The sequence below is a fragment of the Oncorhynchus gorbuscha genome, linkage group LG17 (genome assembly GCF_021184085.1).
Source record: "Oncorhynchus gorbuscha isolate QuinsamMale2020 ecotype Even-year linkage group LG17, OgorEven_v1.0, whole genome shotgun sequence".
In the NCBI taxonomy this organism is placed as follows: Eukaryota; Metazoa; Chordata; class Actinopteri; order Salmoniformes; family Salmonidae; genus Oncorhynchus; species Oncorhynchus gorbuscha.
In genome coordinates this window covers 6,267,716-6,288,456 of record NC_060189.1, presented here as the reverse complement: position 1 = coordinate 6,288,456, position 20,741 = coordinate 6,267,716, and the positions used below count along the sequence as shown (strand labels likewise).

Below are 20,741 nucleotides of genomic sequence, written 5' to 3'. Positions count from 1 at the left end.
TGGAGAGCGGTGATAGTAATCCAAGAGGAAGGAGAAGGAGAGCGGTGATAGTAATCCAAGAAGAAGAAGGAGAGCGGTGATAGTAATCCAAGAGGAAGGAGAAGGAGAGCGGTGATAGTAATCCAAGAGGAAGGAGAAGGAGAGCGGTGATAGTAATCCAAGAAGAAGAAGGAGAGCGGTGATAGTAATCCAAGAGGAAGAAGAAGGAGAGCGGTGATAGTAATCCAAGAGGAAGAAGAAGGAGAGCGGTGATAGTAATCCAAGAAGAAGAAGGAGAGCGGTGATAGTAATCCAAGAAGAAGAAGGAGAGCGGTGATAGTAATCCAAGAGGAAGAAGATGGAGAGCGGTGATAGTAATCCAAGAGGAAGAAGAAGGAGAGCGGTGATAGTAATCCAAGAGGAAGAAGAAGGAGAGCGGTGATAGTAATCCAAGAGGAAGGAGAGCGGTGATAGTAATCCAAGAGGAAGGAGATGGAGAGCGGTGATAGTAATCCAAGAGGAAGGAGAAGGAGAGCGGTGATAGTAATCCAAGAAGAAGGAGAGCGGTGATAGTAATCCAAGAGGAAGAAGGAGAGCGGTGATAGTAATCCAAGAAGAAGAAGGAGAGCGGTGATAGTAATCCAAGAAGAAGAAGGAGAGCGGTGATAGTAATCCAAGAGGAAGAAGGAGAGCGGTGATAGTAATCCAAGAAGAAGAAGGAGAGCGGTGATAGTAATCCAAGAGGAAGGAGAGCGGTGATAGTAATCCAAGAGGAAGGAGAGCGGTGATAGTAATCCAAGAGGAAGGAGAGCGGTGATAGTAATCCAAGAGGAAGGAGAGCGGTGATAGTAATCCAAGAGGAAGAAGGAGAGCGGTGATAGTAATCCAAGAGGAAGGAGAGCGGTGATAGTAATCCAAGAGGAAGGAGAGCGGTGATAGTAATCCAAGAGGAAGGAGAGCGGTGATAGTAATCCAAGAGGAAGGAGAGCGGTGATAGTAATCCAAGAGGAAGAAGGAGAGCGGTGATAGTAATCCAAGAGGAAGAAGGAGAGCGGTGATAGTAATCCAAGAGGAAGGAGAAGGAGAGCGGTGATAGTAATCCAAGAAGAAGAAGGAGAGCGGTGATAGTAATCCAAGAGGAAGAAGAAGGAGAGCGGTGATAGTAATCCAAGAGGAAGGAGAAGGAGAGCGGTGATAGTAATCCAAGAAGAAGAAGGAGAGCGGTGATAGTAATCCAAGAGGAAGGAGAAGGAGAGCGGTGATAGTAATCCAAGAGGAAGAAGGAGAGCGGTGATAGTAATCCAAGAGGAAGGAGAAGGAGAGCGGTGATAGTAATCCAAGAAGAAGAAGGAGAGCGGTGATAGTAATCCAAGAGGAAGGAGAAGGAGAGCGGTGATAGTAATCCAAGAGGAAGGAGAAGGAGAGCGGTGATAGTAATCCAAGAAGGAGAAGGAGAGCGGTGATAGTAATCCAAGAGGAAGGAGAAGGAGAGCGGTGATAGTAATCCAAGAGGAAGGAGATGGAGAGCGGTGATAGTAATCCAAGAAGAAGAAGGAGAGCGGTGATAGTAATCCAAGAGGAAGGAGATGGAGAGCGGTGATAGTAATCCAAGAAGAAGAAGGAGAGCGGTGATAGTAATCCAAGAAGAAGAAGGAGAGCGGTGATAGTAATCCAAGAAGAAGGAGAGCGGTGATAGTAATCCAAGAGGAAGGAGAAGGAGAGCGGTGATAGTAATCCAAGAATAAGGAGATGGAGAGCGGTGATAGTAATCCAAGAATAAGAAGGAGAGCGGTGATAGTAATCCAAGAGGAAGGAGAAGGAGAGCGGTGATAGTAATCCAAGAAGAAGAAGGAGAGCGGTGATAGTAATCCAAGAAGAAGGAGATGGAGAGCGGTGATAGTAATCCAAGAAGAAGGAGATGGAGAGCGGTGATAGTAATCCAAGAGGAAGAAGATGGAGAGCGGTGATAGTAATCCAAGAAGAAGGAGAGCGGTGATAGTAATCCAAGAGGAAGGAGATGGAGAGCGGTGATAGTAATCCAAGAGGAAGAAGATGGAGAGCGGTGATAGTAATCCAAGAGGAAGAAGAAGGAGAGCGGTGATAGTAATCCAAGAAGAAGAAGAAGGAGAGCGGTGATAGTAATCCAAGAGGAAGAAGATGGAGAGCGGTGATAGTAATCCAAGAGGAAGAAGAAGGAGAGCGGTGATAGTAATCCAAGAGGAAGAAGAAGGAGAGCGGTGATAGTAATCCAAGAAGAAGAAGGAGAGCGGTGATAGTAATCCAAGAGGAAGGAGAAGGAGAGCGGTGATAGTAATCCAAGAAGAAGGAGAGCGGTGATAGTAATCCAAGAAGAAGGAGAGCGGTGATAGTAATCCAAGAGGAAGGAGATGGAGAGCGGTGATAGTAATCCAAGAAGAAGGAGAGCGGTGATAGTAATCCAAGAAGAAGGAGAGCGGTGATAGTAATCCAAGAGGAAGGAGATGGAGAGCGGTGATAGTAATCCAAGAAGAAGGAGATGGAGAGCGGTGATAGTAATCCAAGAAGAAGGAGAGCGGTGATAGTAATCCAAGAGGAAGGAGATGGAGAGCGGTGATAGTAATCCAAGAGGAAGGAGATGGAGAGCGGTGATAGTAATCCAAGAAGAAGGAGAAGGAGAGCGGTGATAGTAATCCAAGAGGAAGGAGAAGGAGAGCGGTGATAGTAATCCAAGAAGAAGGAGAGCGGTGATAGTAATCCAAGAAGAAGGAGATGGAGAGCGGTGATAGTAATCCAAGAAGAAGGAGATGGAGAGCGGTGATAGTAATCCAAGAAGAAGGAGATGGAGAGCGGTGATAGTAATCCAAGAAGAAGAAGAAGGAGAGCGGTGATAGTAATCCAAGAAGAAGAAGAAGGAGAGCGGTGATAGTAATCCAAGAAGAAGGAGATGGAGAGCGGTGATAGTAATCAAAGAGGAAGAAGGAGAGCGGTGATAGTAATCCAAGAAGAAGAAGGAGAGCGGTGATAGTAATCCAAGAAGAAGAAGATGGAGAGCGGTGATAGTAATCCAAGAGGAAGAAGGAGAGCGGTGATAGTAATCCAAGAAGAAGAAGGAGAGCGGTGATAGTAATCCAAGAAGAAGAAGATGGAGAGCGGTGATAGTAATCCAAGAGGAAGAAGAAGGAGAGCGGTGATAGTAATCCAAGAGGAAGAAGAAGGAGAGCGGTGATAGTAATCCAAGAAGAAGAAGATGGAGAGCGGTGATAGTAATCCAAGAGGAAGAAGATGGAGAGCGGTGATAGTAATCCAAGAGGAAGAAGAAGGAGAGCGGTGATAGTAATCCAAGAGGAAGAAGAAGGAGAGCGGTGATAGTAATCCAAGAAGAAGAAGATGGAGAGCGGTGATAGTAATCCAAGAGGAAGAAGATGGAGAGCGGTGATAGTAATCCAAGAGGAAGAAGATGGAGAGCGGTGATAGTAATCCAAGAGGAAGAAGATGGAGAGCGGTGATAGTAATCCAAGAGGAAGAAGATGGAGAGCGGTGATAGTAATCCAAGAGGAAGAAGATGGAGAGCGGTGATAGTAATCCAAGAGGAAGAAGATGGAGAGCGGTGATAGTAATCCAAGAGGAAGAAGATGGAGAGCGGTGATAGTAATCCAAGAGGAAGAAGATGGAGAGCGGTGATAGTAATCCAAGAAGAAGGAGATGGAGAGCGGTGATAGTAATCCAAGAGGAAGAGGAAGAAGATGGAGAGCGGTGATAGTAATCCAAGAGGAAGAAGATGGAGAGCGGTGATAGTAATCCAAGAGGAAGGAGAAGGAGGAGAGCGGTGATAGTAATCAAAGAAGAAGGAGAGCGGTGATAGTAATCCAAGAGGAAGAAGAAGGAGAGCGGTGATAGTAATCAAAGAGGAAGAAGAAGGAGAGCTGTGAGACTAATCCAAGAAGAAGAAGAGGGATAGCTGTGAGACTAATCCAAGAAGAAGAAGAGGGATAGCTGTGAGACTAATCCAAGAAGAAGAAGAGGGATAGCTGTGAGACTAATCCAAGAAGAAGAAGAGGGATAGCTGTGAGACTAATCCAAGAAGAAGAAGAGGGATAGCTGTGAGACTAATCCAAGAAGAAGAGGGATAGCTGTGAGACTAATCCAAGAAGAAGAGGGATAGCTGTGAGACTAATCCAAGAAGAAGAGGGATAGCTGTGAGACTAATCCAAGAAGAAGAGGGATAGCTGTGAGACTAATCCAAGAAGAAGAAGAGGGATAGCTGTGAGACTAATCCAAGAAGAAGAAGAGGGATAGCTGTGAGACTAATCCAAGAAGAAGAAGAGGGATAGCTGTGAGACTAATCCAAGAAGAAGAGGGATAGCTGTGAGACTAATCCAAGAAGAAGAGGGATAGCTGTGAGACTAATCCAAGAAGAAGAGGGATAGCTGTGAGACTAATCCAAGAAGAAGAAGAGCGATAGCTGTGAGACTAATCCAAGAAGAAGAGGGATAGCTGTGAGACTAATCCAAGAAGAAGAAGAGGGATAGCTGTGAGACTAATCCAAGAAGAAGAAGAGGGATAGCTGTGAGACTAATCCAAGAAGAAGAGGGATAGCTGTGAGACGAATCCAAGAGGAAGCTGTCATACTACAGTACATTGTACACTCTTCGAAAATGTTTTTGTCAGCAGTCCCCAAAGGAGAAAAACCTGTTTGGTTCCAGGTTGAACGCTTTATGGTTTCGATAGGAACCCTTTTGGTTCCAGGTACAACACGTTCTACCTCGAACCAAAAGGGGTTCTTCAAAATGTGCTCCTATAGAGACAACCCTTTTAGGTTCTATACATGACATTTTCTTCAAAGAGTGTATGTCCAGGAACAGCAGAGTGTGAATAATCTGTTTACTAGTCATGGAAATAGAAATAGAACCACACCGTAGGGCACTCAACTTCAGCATCTGTAATGTGAGAGATCTGTACTCAACTTCAGCCTCTGTAATGTGAGAGATCTGTACTCAACTTCAGCATCTGTAATGTGAGAGATCTGTACTCAACTTCAGCATCTGTAATGTGAGAGATCGGTACTCAACTTCAGCATCTGTAATGTGAGAGATCGGTACTCAACTTCAGCATCTGTAATGTGAGAGATCTGTACTCAACTTGAGCATCTATAATATCTTCACTATTATTCTACGATATAGAAAATAGTAAAACATAAAGAAGAAGAAAACCTGAATGAGTAGGTGTGTCAACTTTTGACTGGTACTGTAGATTATAGGGATAATTGTAAGTCGCTCTGGATAAGAGCGTCTGCTAAATGACTTAAATGTAAATGTAATAATGAAGTAGATGGTGGGGATAATGAAGTAGATGGTGGGGATAATGATGTAGATAATGACGTAGATGGTGGGGATAATGATGTAGATGGTGGGGATAATGACAGACGGTGGGCATAGTGGCGTAGATGGTAGGGATAATGACAGATGGTGGGCATAATGACGTAGATGGTGGGGATAATGACGTAGATGGTGGGGATAATGACGTAGATGGTGGGCATAATGACAGATGGTGGGCATAATGACAGATGGTGGGCATAATGACAGATGGTGGGGATAATGATGTAGATGGTGGAGATGGTGTGGATAATGACATAGATGGTGGAGATAATGATGTAGATGGTGGGGATAATGATGTAGATGGTGGTGATAATGACGTAGATGGTGGGGATAATGACGTAGATGGTGGGCATAATGACAGATGGTGGGGATAATGACAGATGGTGGGCATAATGATGTAGATGGTGGGGATAATGACAGATGGTGGTCATAATGACAGATGGTGGAGATAATGACATAGATGGTGGAGATAATGATGTAGATGGTGGGGATAATGATGTAGACGGTGGGGATAATGAACTAGATGGTGGGGATAATGAACTAGATGGTGGGGATAATGAAATAGATGGTGGGGATAATGAAATAGATGGTGGGGATAATGAAGTAGATGGTGGGGATAATGAAGTAGATGGTGGGGATAATGAAGTGGATGGTGGGGATAATGAAGTGGATGGTGGCGATAATGACGTAGATGGTGAGGACAATAACGTTAATAGTGGGGATAATGATGTAGACAGAAAGAAAGATCTTGTTCACAGATGATTCATGTTTACATACACATCCTGGTCAAAACTTTATTCAAAGTTAGTTAGTGCCATGTTGTTAACTCCAAAAACACTAATAAGGTCTCATCCTTAATTAGATAGAACTCACCAAATGGAATATCTTTAATCAAGAAATTGAGTGAATCAGCCTGTCTTGTGTTTATTATACATCTTCCCATTAATATGCTGAAGCAGTGCCTTCATTTTTAATATTTTTTTAGTGCCAGATAATTACTTCTTATAAAATATATCCACTCAATATTGTCTTCAATAATTAAGCCTGAAAAGTGTGATTATGGGTATCAATAATTTAAAAATCCACATGCTAAAAGAGCACTTTCATATATTTTTTGTTTTATTTAGAATTCACAGAATCAAGGACCATAATGCATCATTTGGTATCAGGTTGTGACTAACAGCGATAACGTATTTGAGTTATAAGTAACAAAGATATCCATTGATTACTTCTTTGTTTATTTCTAAAATAACAGCTCCATTTGGGGCTCTAGAGGACTGCCATATCTCTTACATCACTTCCTAGGTTGCTGTTTTCCTAGCTTTTCCTAGCCACCGTGCTTCTACATATGCATTACTTGCTGTTTAGGGGGTTTTTAGGCTGGGTTTCTGTACCTCACTTTGTGACATTGGCTGATGTAAAAAAAAAAGGGCTTTATTGAATTTGATTGATTATCTAGCAGAAAAAAGGAAGGAAAATAACATTTGTTGGGATTTCCTGCATTCATTTGATGTTGTTTATATCTCTAGAAGAACCAATTCAGTGTGTTAAAGTCAAACCTTCCTATCATGCTTCACTGTCTGGGCTCTGCTGCATCGCTGACCTTGTATGCATGGGGATAGATATGGGAGTGAACACCCTCTCAACTAAATGAAAAGTGCTTGTAAAATCAACAGAAACTGTGCGCCTCAGAGGTGAATTACATCACACGGGATTACCTTACCTCAATTTAGCCTTTACGGCTTTGTATTTGGAGACTCGGGCCATCAACAAGGGTAGGGACACTGCATCCAGCCAGCGCTTCTCGTACTTTGGTTCAATAGCCGAGGGTTTGGAGGGCGAGGATGGAGCCTATGTGGGTCAGATGAAGAAGGCAGTGAGGGTCTCCTCTCGTTCACTGGCTGGGTCACTTTGATCATTGTGCATTCAAAGGGCCTTCTAAAAACAACATCCTTCTTTCAGTCCATTTTGCACTCAAAAGAATGATTACCCTTGTTTACTTACTGGATAAACTATTCATTATTAGTGATTAGTGATCACTTATGGTAACCCAGTGAGCACATCTTTAACTTACAATGTCGTTTGGATTTCACAATGGCATTTACCCATTTGCCAATCGTAGTACCTGGCACATGTTGTTGAACAAATCATTTGCTTTCCCTTTGACCTAAGGCCTATTAACCAATCATTTGCTTTCCCTTTGACCTAAGGCCTATTAACAAAGCATTTGCTTTCCCTTTGACCTAAGGCCTATTAACCAATCATTTGCTTTCCCTCTGACCTAAGGCCTATTAACCAATCATTTGCTTTACCTTAGACCTAAGGCCTATTAACCAATCATTTGCTTTCCCTTTGACCTAAGGCCTATTAACCAATCATGGCTGCTTTCCACAGCAAACGATTCTCCCTTGTTCAGTTTATGTAGAGACGGTCAATAATTACACTCGACTATACTTTGAAAGTTGAGTGGTAGAGATGACAGGAAATGTAATACTATCTGTCATCGCGGACTAGAGGGACAAGGTCTCTGCTTACACCTAGGACGTGGGGAAACCAAAAGCTAAGCTGCCACGCTTGTCCTTCGTAGAATTCCCTCTTCTATAGCTTGTGATATTTCAGGAGGCAAAAAAAAAAAAAAAGCGTCATTATTTAGAGGCATGTAAATGAATCAATAGGAAGACCTCCTGGGAGGCAATGAAAGGGAAACAATGTCAATCATTTCAATGCTGACGGCACCTAGAAGAGATGACAAGCTTAGAGAATTATAAAATCACCTGCAGGCATGAAAACAAGAATGCTAAAGGAAGGGGGAAAACTGTCTGGGGATAATCATTTTTTGTTTGTTTGTGTGAACAATTACAGAGCAGCGTTTTTCCCCACCAGTTTCAGCTACATTCATCAGTTGGCAGGGAGAACGAGGTCAAAAAAAGCCACTCCACCATGGGATTCAGTATCTAGTCTACATAGTGCACAGTTGTTGACTGCTATTATCATTTGTACAGAAGAAACCAAACAGGCTAAAACATGTCATCCATGTCCTGCTTCCTCACTATGAAAAACACCAGAAGAGGCATAATTGAACATTCCTGATACTCTACAATCCAGTGATCCAACGTGACGTGAGCAGTTTGTTGTGGCTTCAAGGCAGCTTTTCCTATTGCATATTTTTTCAACTCGGGAGAGTATTTTTTGTTGTTGTTGTGTGTGTGAGGAAACTGGCCAGCTAATCGTGTTTGTCAGCCACCTGACCTCAAAATTTACTGTAGAGAACCCAGCCAGCTGACCCATTGTGATAACCCAGCCAGCCAGCTGACCCATTGTGATAACCCAGCCAGCCAGCCAGCTGACCCATTGTGATAACCCAGCCAGCTGACCCATTGTGATAACCCAGCCAGCTGACCCATTGTGATAACCCAGCCAGCCAGCTGACCCATTGTGATAACCCAGCCAGCTGACCCATTGTGATAACCCAGCCAGCTGACCCATTGTGATAACCCAGCCAGCTGACCCATTGTGATAACCCAGCCAGCCAGCTGACCCATTGTGATAACCCAGCCAGCTGACCCATTGTGATAACCCAGCCAGCCAGCTGACCCATTGTGATAACCCAGCCAGCTGACCCATTGTGATAACCCAGCCAGCCAGCTGACCCATTGTGATAACCCAGCCAGCTGACCCATTGTGATAACCCAGCCAGCCAGCTGACCCATTGTGATAACCCAGCCAGCCAGCTGACCCATTGTGATAACCCAGCCAGCCGGCTGACCCAGCAGCCAGCTGACCCATTGTGATAACCCAGCCAGCTGACCCATTGTGATAACAGCCAGCTGACCCATTGTGATAACCCAGCCAGCTGACCCATTGTGATAACCCAGCCAGCTGACCCATTGTGATAACCCAGCCAGCTGACCCATTGTGATAACCCAGCCAGCTGACCCATTGTGATAACCCAGCCAGCTGACCCATTGTGATAACCCAGCCAGCTGACCCATTGTGTCACATTAAGTGAAACCTGACTTGTTTATGCGTAGGTAGTATAATATCCCACAGGTGAAAAAGTATATGAATAATATGAAAATACAGTGATAATGAGGTCCACAGAGCTCAGTACTCCAGGATCGTCTAGCTGTTACTGAATTATAACAACACACTGAACAGATGCAGGGATAAATCTCCATCTGATATCCAGCCTGCTCATGCCAAATATTTAACGTTCAAAGACTTATCAGGGAATGAAGTATTTTTGTGAATTGAATCAGCTGCACTCATTGATCATTGAAAAAAAAGTATGATGCTTGTCAGGATTTGGCCAGGGTTGTTCCGGTTTTTGGTCACTAGATGCCCCCATTGTGCCTTTTGACCTTTTGTTTTCCCTTGATCCCCATTATTATTTGCACCTGTGCCTCGTTTCCCCTGATTGTATTTAAACCCTTTGTTTTCCTCTGTTCTTTGCTCTGTGATTGTATGTTAGCACCCAGCCCTAGTACTCTGAGAACTCTTGTTGATCCCGGTGGACTCTCTTGTGGAATTCTGTTTTTTTGTTCTTGTTTGTTTGTTTTTTGAGTATCTTTTGAGGCTTTTTGTGCTTTACCTTCCACCTTGTGGATTTACCTTTTTTGTCTTGGAGGATTACCATTGTTCTTGTAGGATTCCTTTTGAGGTTGTGGAGTTACATGTTTTCCTGAAGAACTTCACATTTTACTTCATTAAATACACCGTCTCAAGTACTGCTGTGTCTGCCTCATCTTCTGGGTTCTGCCGACTATTCGTGGCTCAGTTGGTTAAGTGACTGTTTCTCACTCCGGAGACCCGGGTTCGAAACCGGGTCCTGACAATGCTAACAAAACATGAATATGTAGAATATGTGGCCTTCGTAAGAATGTTCATCTGCATGGAATGCACTGTATATGCTGGCAAAAGGACATTCAGATCACTGTGATATAGGATGGCAAATCAGGATTTGGCAAAGCAAATGCTGCATTTTTCCCTTAGATAATGATTTACATGTACTGTATATTTACATTAAGATATTTAAGCAGCTACTTATTTGTGTAACATGTACCAACAGTCTCGGTTTCAATACTACGCTCAGGTTCCACATACTAGCAAATGTTATTGCTGGCAGGCACACCCTGATCTGTTTCACCTGTCTTGTGCATATCTCCACTCCCCCCCCATTCCCCCATTCCCCCATCTCCTATTTTTCCCCATTATCCCCTGTGTATTTATACCTGCGTTTTCTGTTTGTCTGTTGCCAGCTCGTCTTGTTTTGTCAGGTCTTACCAGCGTGTTTCCTGTTTTCTCCTGTTCTCAAGGTTTTATTTCTAGTCTTCTTGGTTTTGACCTTTCTGCCTGTCCTGACCCTGAGCCCGCCTGCCGTTCTGTCCCCGATTGACTCTGACCTGGACTTACGAACCGCTGCTTGCCCTCGACCTGCCCTTTGCCTGCCCCTTTGTTATAATAAACATTCTGAGAATCAAACTATCCGCCTCCTGTGTCTGCATCTGTGTCATATCCTGAGTCGTGATAGTACGAACTGGGCATGACTGCCCCAGCAGACTTGGACCAGCTCCGCTACACTGTCTGCCTCCAAAGAGCCACCATTGGAAGACACAAGGAGTTACCACATAACTTTGTGGAGGGATTTCACACCTTGGTGGAATGCCATGACCTCGACTCCCTCATAGCCTTGACCAAAAGTACCGATGGGCGGTTACGGGAATGCAGCAGAGAGGGGAGGGCTGTTCCCGGCCACACAAGCTCGTCCATGGGTTCCCCTTCGCCCCCGAAGAATCCCGGAAGTCCCGTATGCCTGCATTCCCGTTAGAATCCGATGTCACACAAGTTCCCTCTGGAATCGTCGAGGACTGTCGACTCACCTCCTCCGGAGCCCGTACAACTGGGCAGGGCTAGATTGTCTCCTGAGGAATGTTTACGCAGACTGAACTCCAAAAGTTGTCTGTATTGTGGTACTTCAGGACATCTCTTCAGGTGCTCATGGACTCTGGGGCCTACGGGAGCGTTATGAACGCTGCCCTGGTGTCGGAGCTGGCCATCTCCATACAACACCTCTCCATTCCCATGGCCCCCATAGCACTGGACGGACGCTCTATCGACAGGGTCACCCACAGTGCGGTTCTCATCAACCTGTGAGTGTCAGGTAACCACTGTGAGTCTCCTCATGTAACTGTGGTTTTGGGATTATCATGGCTCCAGAGGCACATACCCCTGATCGACTGGGCTACGGGTTCTATCCTGGGTTGGAGCTCGTTATGTCACATTGTCTCAAGGCGGCGCAGCCTGCCCCTGGACGTCCTCCTGTGGAATTGGGAAAAGCCTCAGATCTCTCAGGTTTTCAACACAGGCCGCGCCACATCTCTTCCTCTGCATCGACCCTACGACTGCGCCACTGACCTCCTCCTGGGCACTACGCCGCCTCGGGGGCAGCTTTATTCCTTGTCGGGTCCGGAGATCAAGACCATATGAGGGAACATTGAGGACTTTCTGGCTGCAGAGCTCATTCGTCCTTCCGCCTCTCCAGCCAGCGTAGGGTTCTTCTTTGTGGAGAAGGGCAAAACCCTGCGGCCGTGTATCAACTACCGGGGTCTTAATGGCATCACAGTAAAAAAAAAAAAAAACACTCCTCTCCTCAGCTTTTGTGACTCTCCAGTGGGTGACCATTTTCTCGAAGTTGGACCTCCGGGAACTCCTACCATCTGGTTCAAATACAAGAAGGAGACGAATGGAAGCCTTTAACATGGCTAGCGGACACGATGAGTACCTGGTAATGCCATTCGGACTGACCAACGCTCCCACAGTGTTCCAGGTCCTGGTCATGTTGAACCAGTTCATGTTTGTTTGCCTCGGCGACATCCTGGTCTATTCCCATTCTCCCCTTCCAACAAGACCTCCAGCGCCTCCTGGGAGAACCAGTTGTTTGTTTAAGCTGTGAAATATGAATTCCTTCGCTCCACAATCTCTTTTCTGGGATACGTCATCGCTGCAGGGAACATTCAGGTGGATCCTAACAAGGTGAGAGCGGTTGTGGGGTGGACCCAACCCACGTACAGAGTGCAGCTTCAACGTTTCCTGGGATTTGTTCACTTCTTCTGCCGCTTCATCCAGGGCCACAGCCCCCTGGCTTCCCCTCTCTATGCCGCTTCATCCAGGGCCACAGCCCCCTGGCTTCCCCTCTCTATGCCGCTTCATCCAGGGCCACAGCCCCCTGGCTTCCCCCCTCTATGCCGCTTCATCCAGGGCCACAGCCCCCTGGCTTCCCCTCTCTATGCCGCTTCATCCAGGGCCACAGCCCCCTGGCTTCCCCTCTCTATGCCGCTTCATCCAGGGCCTCAGCCCCCTGGCTTCCCCTCTCTATGCCGCTTCATCCAGGGCCACAGCCCCCTGGCTTCCCCTCTCTATGCCGCTTCATCCAGGGCCACAGCCCCCTGGCTTCCCCCCTCTCTGCACTTACCTCACCCAAGGTTCCGCTCACGTGGTCCCCAGCTGCTGACCGGGCATTTTCGGATCTCAAACATCAATTCACCACAGCCCCGATCTTAATCCATCCGGACCCATCCTGTCGGTTGGTGGTGGAGGTCGACGCCTCGGTAGTTGGAGTGGGGGGCCGTCCTGTAACAGTGATCTTCCCAGGACCAAAAGCTGCAACCCTGCGCTTTCCTGTCCCATCGTCTTAATCACACTGAGAGGAACTATAACGTGGGAAATCGGGAACTTTTTGCAGTCAAGATGGCGCTGGAGGAGTGGAGACACTGGCTAGAAGGGGCTGAACATCCATTCATCCATTCATCCATAAGAATTTGAATATCACTGCACTGCCAAGCGCCTCAACTCAAGACAGGCCTGTAAAGGCTCTGTTATTCACTCACTTTAATTTGACCATCTCCTACCGCCCTGGGTCCAAAAGTGTGACGCCTGATGCCCTCTCCCGCTTGCATAGCTCTGCAGCTACACCGTCGGACCATCCTCCCTACCTCCTGTCTGGCAGCAACACTCGTCTGAGGTATTGAGAGCCTGGTCCGCAAGGCTGAGGGGGGCCCGGCTAACCGGTTGTTTGTCCCACATTTCTAAAATCTTTAGCCCCAGTAATGTCTGTCTTCTGTTGCCCCACACACTCACATATACATCCCACTTTCCATGTCTCTAGGATTAAACCTCTGTCCACAACCCTTTGTCTCCTGTTTCCTTTGTCTCCTACTCCCAGTCTGCATTTGTTTGACTGTTGCCAGTTCGTCTTATTCTACAATGTAGAAAATAGTATTTATTTTTAAGAAAAACCCTTGAATGAGTAGGTGTGTCCAAACTTTTCACTGATACTGTATATCCGGACTCCGACATTGCTCATCTTAATATTTCTACATTTCTTAATTCTAATTATTTTACTTTTAGATTGTTGTGTATTGTTGTGTATTGTTAGATATTACTGCACTTTTGGAGCTACGAACAAACGTAAAAGAAAAACCATTGAAAACCATTGAATGAGTAGGTGTATCCAAACTTTTGACTGGTTCTGTAGATACAGTTGAAGTTGGAGGTTTACATACACTTAGGTTGGAGTCATTAAAACTCGTTTTTCAACCACTCCACAAATCTCTTTTTATCAAACTATAATTTTGGCAAGTCGGTTAGGACATCTACTTACTGCATGACACAAGTCATTTTCCCAACAATTGTTTACAGACAGATTATTTAACTTATAATTCACTGTATAACAATTCCAGTGGGTCAGAAGTTTACATACACTAAGATGACTGTTCCTTTAAACAGCTTGGAAAATTCCAGAAAATTATGTCATGGCTTTAGAAGCTTCTGATAGGCTAATTGACATCATTTGAGTCAATTGGAGGTGTACCTGTGTATGTATTTCAAGGCCTACCTTCAAACTCAGTGCCTCTTTGCTTGACATCATGGGAAAATCTAAAGAAATCAACCAAGACCTCGGAAAAAGATTGTAGACCTCCACAAGTCTGGTTCATCCTTAGGAGCAATTTACAAATGCCTGAAGGTACCACGTTTATCTATTCAAACAATAGTACGCAAGTATAAACGCCATGGGACCACGCAGCGGTCCTACCGCTCAGGAAGGAGACGCATTCTGTCTCCTAGAAATTAACGTACTTAGGTGCGAAAAGTGCAAATCAATCCCAGAAAAACAGCAAAGGACCTTGTGAAGATGCTGGAGGAAACAGGTACAAAAGAATCTATATCCACAGTAAAAACGAGTCCTATATCAACACAACTTGAAAGGCTGCTCAGCAAGGAAGAAGCCACTGCTCCAAAACCGCCATAAAAAAAAGCCAGATTACGGTTTGAAACTGCACACGTGGACAAAGAATGTACTTTCTGGAGAAATATCCTCTGGTCTGATGAAAAAAAACTGTTTGGCCATAATAACTATCATTGTTTTGGAGGAAAAAGGGGGATGCTTGCAAGCCGAAGAACACCATCCCAATCGTGAAGAACGGGGGTGGCAGCATCATGTTGTGGGGATGCTTTGCTGCAAGAGGGACTGGTGCACTTCACAAAATAGATGACATCATGAGAAAGGAAAATTATGTGGACATATTGAAGCAACATCTCAGGACATCAGTCAGGAAGTTAAAGCGTGGTCGCAAATCGGTCATCCAAATGGATAATGACCCTAAGCATACTTCTAAAGTTGTGGCAAAATCACTTAAGGACAACAAAGTCACGGTATTGGAGTGGCCATCACAAAGCCCTGACCTCAATCCTATAGAAAAGTTGTGGGCAGAACTAAAAAAGTGTGTGCGAGCAAGGAGGCCTACAAACCTGACTCAGTTACACCAGCTGTCAGGAGGAATGGGCCAAAATTCACCCAACTTACTGTGGGAAGCTTGTGGAAGGCTAACCGAAACATTTGACCCAAGTTAAACAATTTAAAAGCAATGCTACCAAATACTAATTGAGTGTATATAAACTTCTGACCCACTGGGGATGAAATAAATAATTCTCTCTACTATTATTCTGACATTTTACATTTTTACAATAAAGTGGTGATCCTAACTGACCTAAGACAGGGAATTTTTACTAGGATTTAAAAAAATTAAAAAATGTTGAAAAAACTGAGTTGTAATGTATTTGGCTAAGGTTTATGTAAACTTCCAACTTCAACTGTACTCTGTTATATATGATGGGATGTACAGTTGAATGTACATTCTCTGGGATTCCATGTGAGGTATCCAACAGTATCCTGTACTCTAAAGTTGTCTGTCATACCCACAACTACTACAGAACCTGGAGCTGACCGTGAACAAAGGGGAAACAGTGCTTCAGGGCTGAGGAAGGCAATGTCACTAATGTGATGCTAAGCTCACTCTGACTTGCTGCCATCGCCCTCATTGGCTCACTGCCAAGTGAGCTGAGTATGGTTGTAGCAATGCTTTGTTTATTTAAAGCATCGTGCTTTAATCTTACTATGGGGGGGGGGGGGTCACTGTAGGATTCCTTACACCTGTCAACTTACATCCTCGCCTCCACCCTCAGTCTAAAACAAGACGTCAAATCCTCAAACCAGGTATTGGGAGCTTTCGAAAATTGTCGAAAATTGTCGCTGTGGATTAGTATGAAATGAATGCATGATATCACAAGAACATTTAACGTAAGAAAAACAATGCAATGTCATTAAGGTTTACTTACTGTGTTGCTAGAATTCCCATTTAAATGTAAACCACTGTCAAATAGTGGAGAAGAGACTCTTTGACCAACGGATGGTACAGGAGAGCCTGAAAACCATGAGAGCAAATGTTATATGGTTGAAACATGAAATACTTCATGTGATCAGCCTCAGTATAAGAATCAGAATAAGAATCAGCCTGTCACAAAATCAGCCTCAGTCACAAAACCAGCCTCAGAATCAGTCTCAGAATCAGCCTCAGAATCAGCCACAGAATCAGTCTCAGAATCAGCCTCAGAATCAGTCTCAGAATCAGCCACAGAATCAGCCTCAGAATCAGTCTCAGAATCAGCCACAGAATCAGCCTCAGAATCAGTCACAGAATCAGTCACAGAATCAGAATCAGTCTCAGAATCAGCCTCAGAATCAGTCACAGAATCAGCCTCAGAATCAGCCTCAGAATCAGCCTCAGAATCAGTCTCAGAATCAGCCTCAGAATCAGCCTCAGAATCAGTCACAGAATCAGCCTCAACCTTTATTCTCCAGGCACAAGTACATACACTCAGAAAGTGATTAAGTGAAATGGTGGTGCCACAGTAAACAGTATCAACAGACAAGATTACAAACAAAACCTAAAAAAACACACAAGCAGCGACCAAACACTACATCCGCCTCTCTGGGTCCCTCAGGTACCAGAGAACCACATCCGCCTCTCTGGGTCCCTCAGGTACCAGAGAACCACAGCCGCCTCTCTGGGCACCTCAGGTACCAGAGAACCACAGCCGCCTCTCTGGGCACCTCAGGTATCAGAGAACCACAGCCGCCTCTCAGGGTACCTCAGGTATCAGAGCACCACAGCTGCCTCTCTGGGTCCCTCAGGTATCAGAGAACCACAGCTGCCTCTCTGGGCACCTCAGGTATCAGAGAACCACAGCTGCCTCTCAGGGCACCTCAGGTATCAGAGAACCACAGCTGCCTCTCTGGGCACCTCAGGTATCAGAGAACCACAGCTGCCTCTCAGGGTCCCTCAGATATCAGAGAACCACAGCTGCCTCTCAGGGTACCTCAGGTATCAGAGAACCACAGCTGCCTCTCAGGGTCCCTCAGGTATCAGAGAACCACAGCTGCCTCTCTGGGCACCTCAGGTATCAGAGAACCACAGCTGCCTCTCAGGGCACCTCAGGTACCAGAGAACCACAGCTGCCTCTCTGGGCACCTCAGGTATCAGAGCACCTTGGCCAGGCAGCAGAGAATTTAAAGAGGGCCTTGTGCTAGTATGTCTTGTCAAAAGCATTGGTCCCCTAGCCTGGGTCCCGGACCATGTGGGCAATTAGCATAGCTGAGAATACAACTAGGTCTAATGGAGCTCCTTTCTCTCATCCAACCAATCAGCATAAAGCTCAAAAGCTTCATTGTTGACTCACCATGCCGACAACTTCAAAGGACCATTTCCAGACTCATTATGTAGTCGTTCCAATATGGCTGCTAGGATTTTGGACACCGAGCAATTATGTGCCAACCTCGTTATCACATTGTTAAAAACAGACCAAAAACATTTAATGTAACCACAGAATACACCAGCCTGCTGACATTCTGTCTCCGGCATGCCGCAGGCCAGGCAGGGAGGCCAGCAGAGACAAATGCAGGCGTCTGATATGACATTAGCTTGGCACTGAAGTCCCAGCTACTGTTCTAACCAATCCTCTACAGAAAACAGCAACCCTCGGTTAGATCAGCTGCCACAGGAAGACAAAGGAAAGCTTATGAACATGACTTCAGGCCATTGGTTGAGTAAAAAAAAAATGACCAGACGACAGTCAACCAACGGACAGTTTCACTTGAGCTTCCTTCTCCTTTTTTTGAATGCGTAGTTACAGTGCAGAATACGCACATGGCACATGTAATGGTAATGGTGCTTCCACTCAGAACTCTTACCCAATGGGAGCTTTAGAAAAGATGGAACTTCCCTGAGGTACCGCACAGTGATGGTGACCTCCTCCCCAGCAGTCCGCAGGAGATGAACCTACCAGGAGGAGGGGGGGTGGGTCGAGAGAGAGAGAGAGAGAGAGAGAGAGAGAGAGAGAGAGAGAGAGAGAGAGAGAGAGAGAGAGAGAGAGAGAGAGAGGGGGGTGGAGAGAGAGAGAGGGTGGAGAGAGAGAGAGAGAGAGAGAGAGAGAGAGAGAGAGAGGGTGGAGAGAGAGAGAGAGAGAGAGAGAGAGAGAGAGAGAGAGGGAGAGAGAGAGAGAGAGAGAGAGAGAGAGGTGGAGAGAGAGAGAGGGTGGAGAGAGAGAGAGAGAGAGAGAGAGAGAGAGAGAGAGAGAGAGAGAGAGAGAGAGAGAGAGAGAGAGAGAGAGAGAGAGAGAGAGAGAGGGTGAGAGAGAGAGAGAGGGAGAGAGAGAGAGAGGGAGGGGAGAGAGAGAGAGAGAGAGAGAGAGAGAGAGAGAGAGAGAGAGAGAGAGAGGGTGGAGAGAGGGAGAGAGAGAGGGTGGAGAGAGAGAGAGAGAGGGAGAGAGAGAGAGAGAGAGAGAGAGAGAGAGAGAGAGAGAGAGAGTTCTTCTCTCAGATTAATAAAAAAATAGCCACCTACAAGTACATGTCACTGTACAGAACTTAAGCACAGACGTGACACAACACTTGAAATAAATACAGAACATGCAATCAGCAGTTAACCCTGTCTGAAGTGATGTCTCTTAAGTAATCACATACACTGCTATATCTTCAAATATAACCTTTCATTCGCTGGTGACAAGCGAGCAAGATACAAGCAAACAATGGAAAGTAATTACCCTGTCCGTGTCTGAGATCAGACAACCCCATTATCTGATTTGTAGATGGTATTTATACTTGGAATGGCACAGACAGAGCCAAGTCAAGAAAAACGTGGGTTTTATTTTTAGGGGGGGGGGGGTTAGCAGGCCAAATTAAATATTTTCCAATGACATTGCAGGAGTGATACAATAACAAAACTACCATAAGCTATTGTCTACAATTAATGTATTAGACTTCTTCCAAACAACATCAGTTGTTACTCTTTTTGCTATAGTCTGTTACTATTAAAGCGTATTAAGCCAAGCTGTCTTGAGTATATTTTTTTTAAAGTGAAATTGCATTGAAGTTCTGGAGGTGAATAATAGAGAACAGCTGTTGAGAGAGAGAGAGAGAGACAGAGAGACAGAGAGACAGAGAGACAGAGAGACAGACAGAGACAGAGAGACAGAGAGACAGACAGAGACAGAGAGAGAGACACAGAGACAGACAGACAGACAGACAGACAGACAGACAGACAGACAGACAGACAGACAGACAGACAGACAGACAGACAGACAGACAGACAGACAGACAGACAGACAGACAGACAGACAGACAGACAGACAGACAGACAGACAGACAGACAGACAGACAGACAGACAGACAGACAGACGAATCATAGCACTCTTAAACTAGGAGCTCAATTTCTGTGCACTCTTTGTGTGATGAATCTACTCCTTATCGATTTGTCACAGTCCAGACAGGTACAAAACAAAACAAACTCAATGAGTCTCCTTTATGACATGACAGAGCTCCGCTCACTTGGCCAAGCTTCTCTCCATTTTGCGGAATCACAGGGAAAAAAATGTTTATATTTTAAATCTGGAGAAAATATATGTGACAACGTCTGTGCAGAAGCTGAATAAATTATACTCACAACTTCTTCATGACTACAGTTTTCGACATTGATACCGTTGATCTGAAACGGAGGAAACAAGAAAGGATTAAGAACAAAGTTAACAAGCACTCTCATTTAGAAAGTGAAACACCAACTCCATGGTAATTACAGTGACCTTGGCATATGTAAGTGATGCAAATAGATGCATTCTTCTTTTGCTTTTGGACATGTGAGATAAAGTCACTGTGGAGACACTAAGGATGCTCGTGTTGTCTGAGTGGTGCTCTATACTGTAACTATGATGAAGACAGTTCAGTGTCATTGTAAATATTGTTCCGTAATTTACAACCATGTCTAGAATCTCTAGTTTATTGTAAGATGTGTGTTTCAAAGGCAACAGGATAATTGCATATGAGAGAACATACCTATACCAGCATGTGTTGTATTTTTATTTATTTAACTAGGCAAGTCAGTTAAGAACAAATTCTTATTCACTATGACGGCCTAGGAACAGCGGGTTAACTGCCTTGTTCAGGGGCAGAATGACAGATGTTTACCTTGTCAGCTCAGGGATTCGATCTAGCAACCTTTTGGTTACTGGCCCAATGCTCTAACAACTAGACTACCTGCCACCCCTATATAGTCATGTAAATAAATATATGTTTGTTCATCTGCTGGTTGTGTTATCAATGCAAATAATATATGTCATTTAGCAGACGCTTTTATCCAAAGCGACTTACAGTCATGTGTGCATACATTCTACATATGGGTGGTCCCGGGGATCGAACCCACTACCCTGGCGTTACAAGCGCCATGCTCTACCAACTGAGCTACAGAAGGACCACAAATATCTCCATATGTAAACTGATTTTATAAAAGTATCAAATAGCTCCTTTTCAGGTTCCCTTAAGTGAAATTACAACTCCCATTCCAAAGAAAGAAAGCTCAATTAAAATTCAAAGAGCATATCTCTCCGTCTTTCGCCTCTGGCCTGAGGGTGCACTAACCTGTAACACGGCGTCCCCAACGAATAGCTTTCCGGTTTGGTATGCTGCAGGCGCCAATCGTTGAGTGTGAAAGGTTAATGAAAACATTAGAAAATAATGACTCA

At 45.0% G+C, this 20,741-nt stretch overlaps 1 protein-coding gene across 2 annotated transcripts in view; it reads right to left on the bottom strand.

Annotated features, from left to right (window-relative positions):
* LOC124001956 (gamma-2-syntrophin-like) overlaps positions 1-20,741 on the bottom strand; it is a 104,284-nt gene that overhangs the window by 53,156 nt on the left and 30,387 nt on the right. For both annotated transcript variants that reach the window (XM_046309132.1, XM_046309133.1), the window contains 5 exons: positions 20,638-20,681; positions 19,670-19,711; positions 17,920-18,007; positions 16,008-16,093; positions 7,057-7,184 (listed from right to left, as the gene is read on the bottom strand). In XM_046309132.1, coding sequence (XP_046165088.1) covers positions 7,057-7,184; positions 16,008-16,093; positions 17,920-18,007; positions 19,670-19,711; positions 20,638-20,681 — 388 coding nt within the window. The remainder of the gene's footprint in view (positions 1-7,056; positions 7,185-16,007; positions 16,094-17,919; positions 18,008-19,669; positions 19,712-20,637; positions 20,682-20,741) is intronic.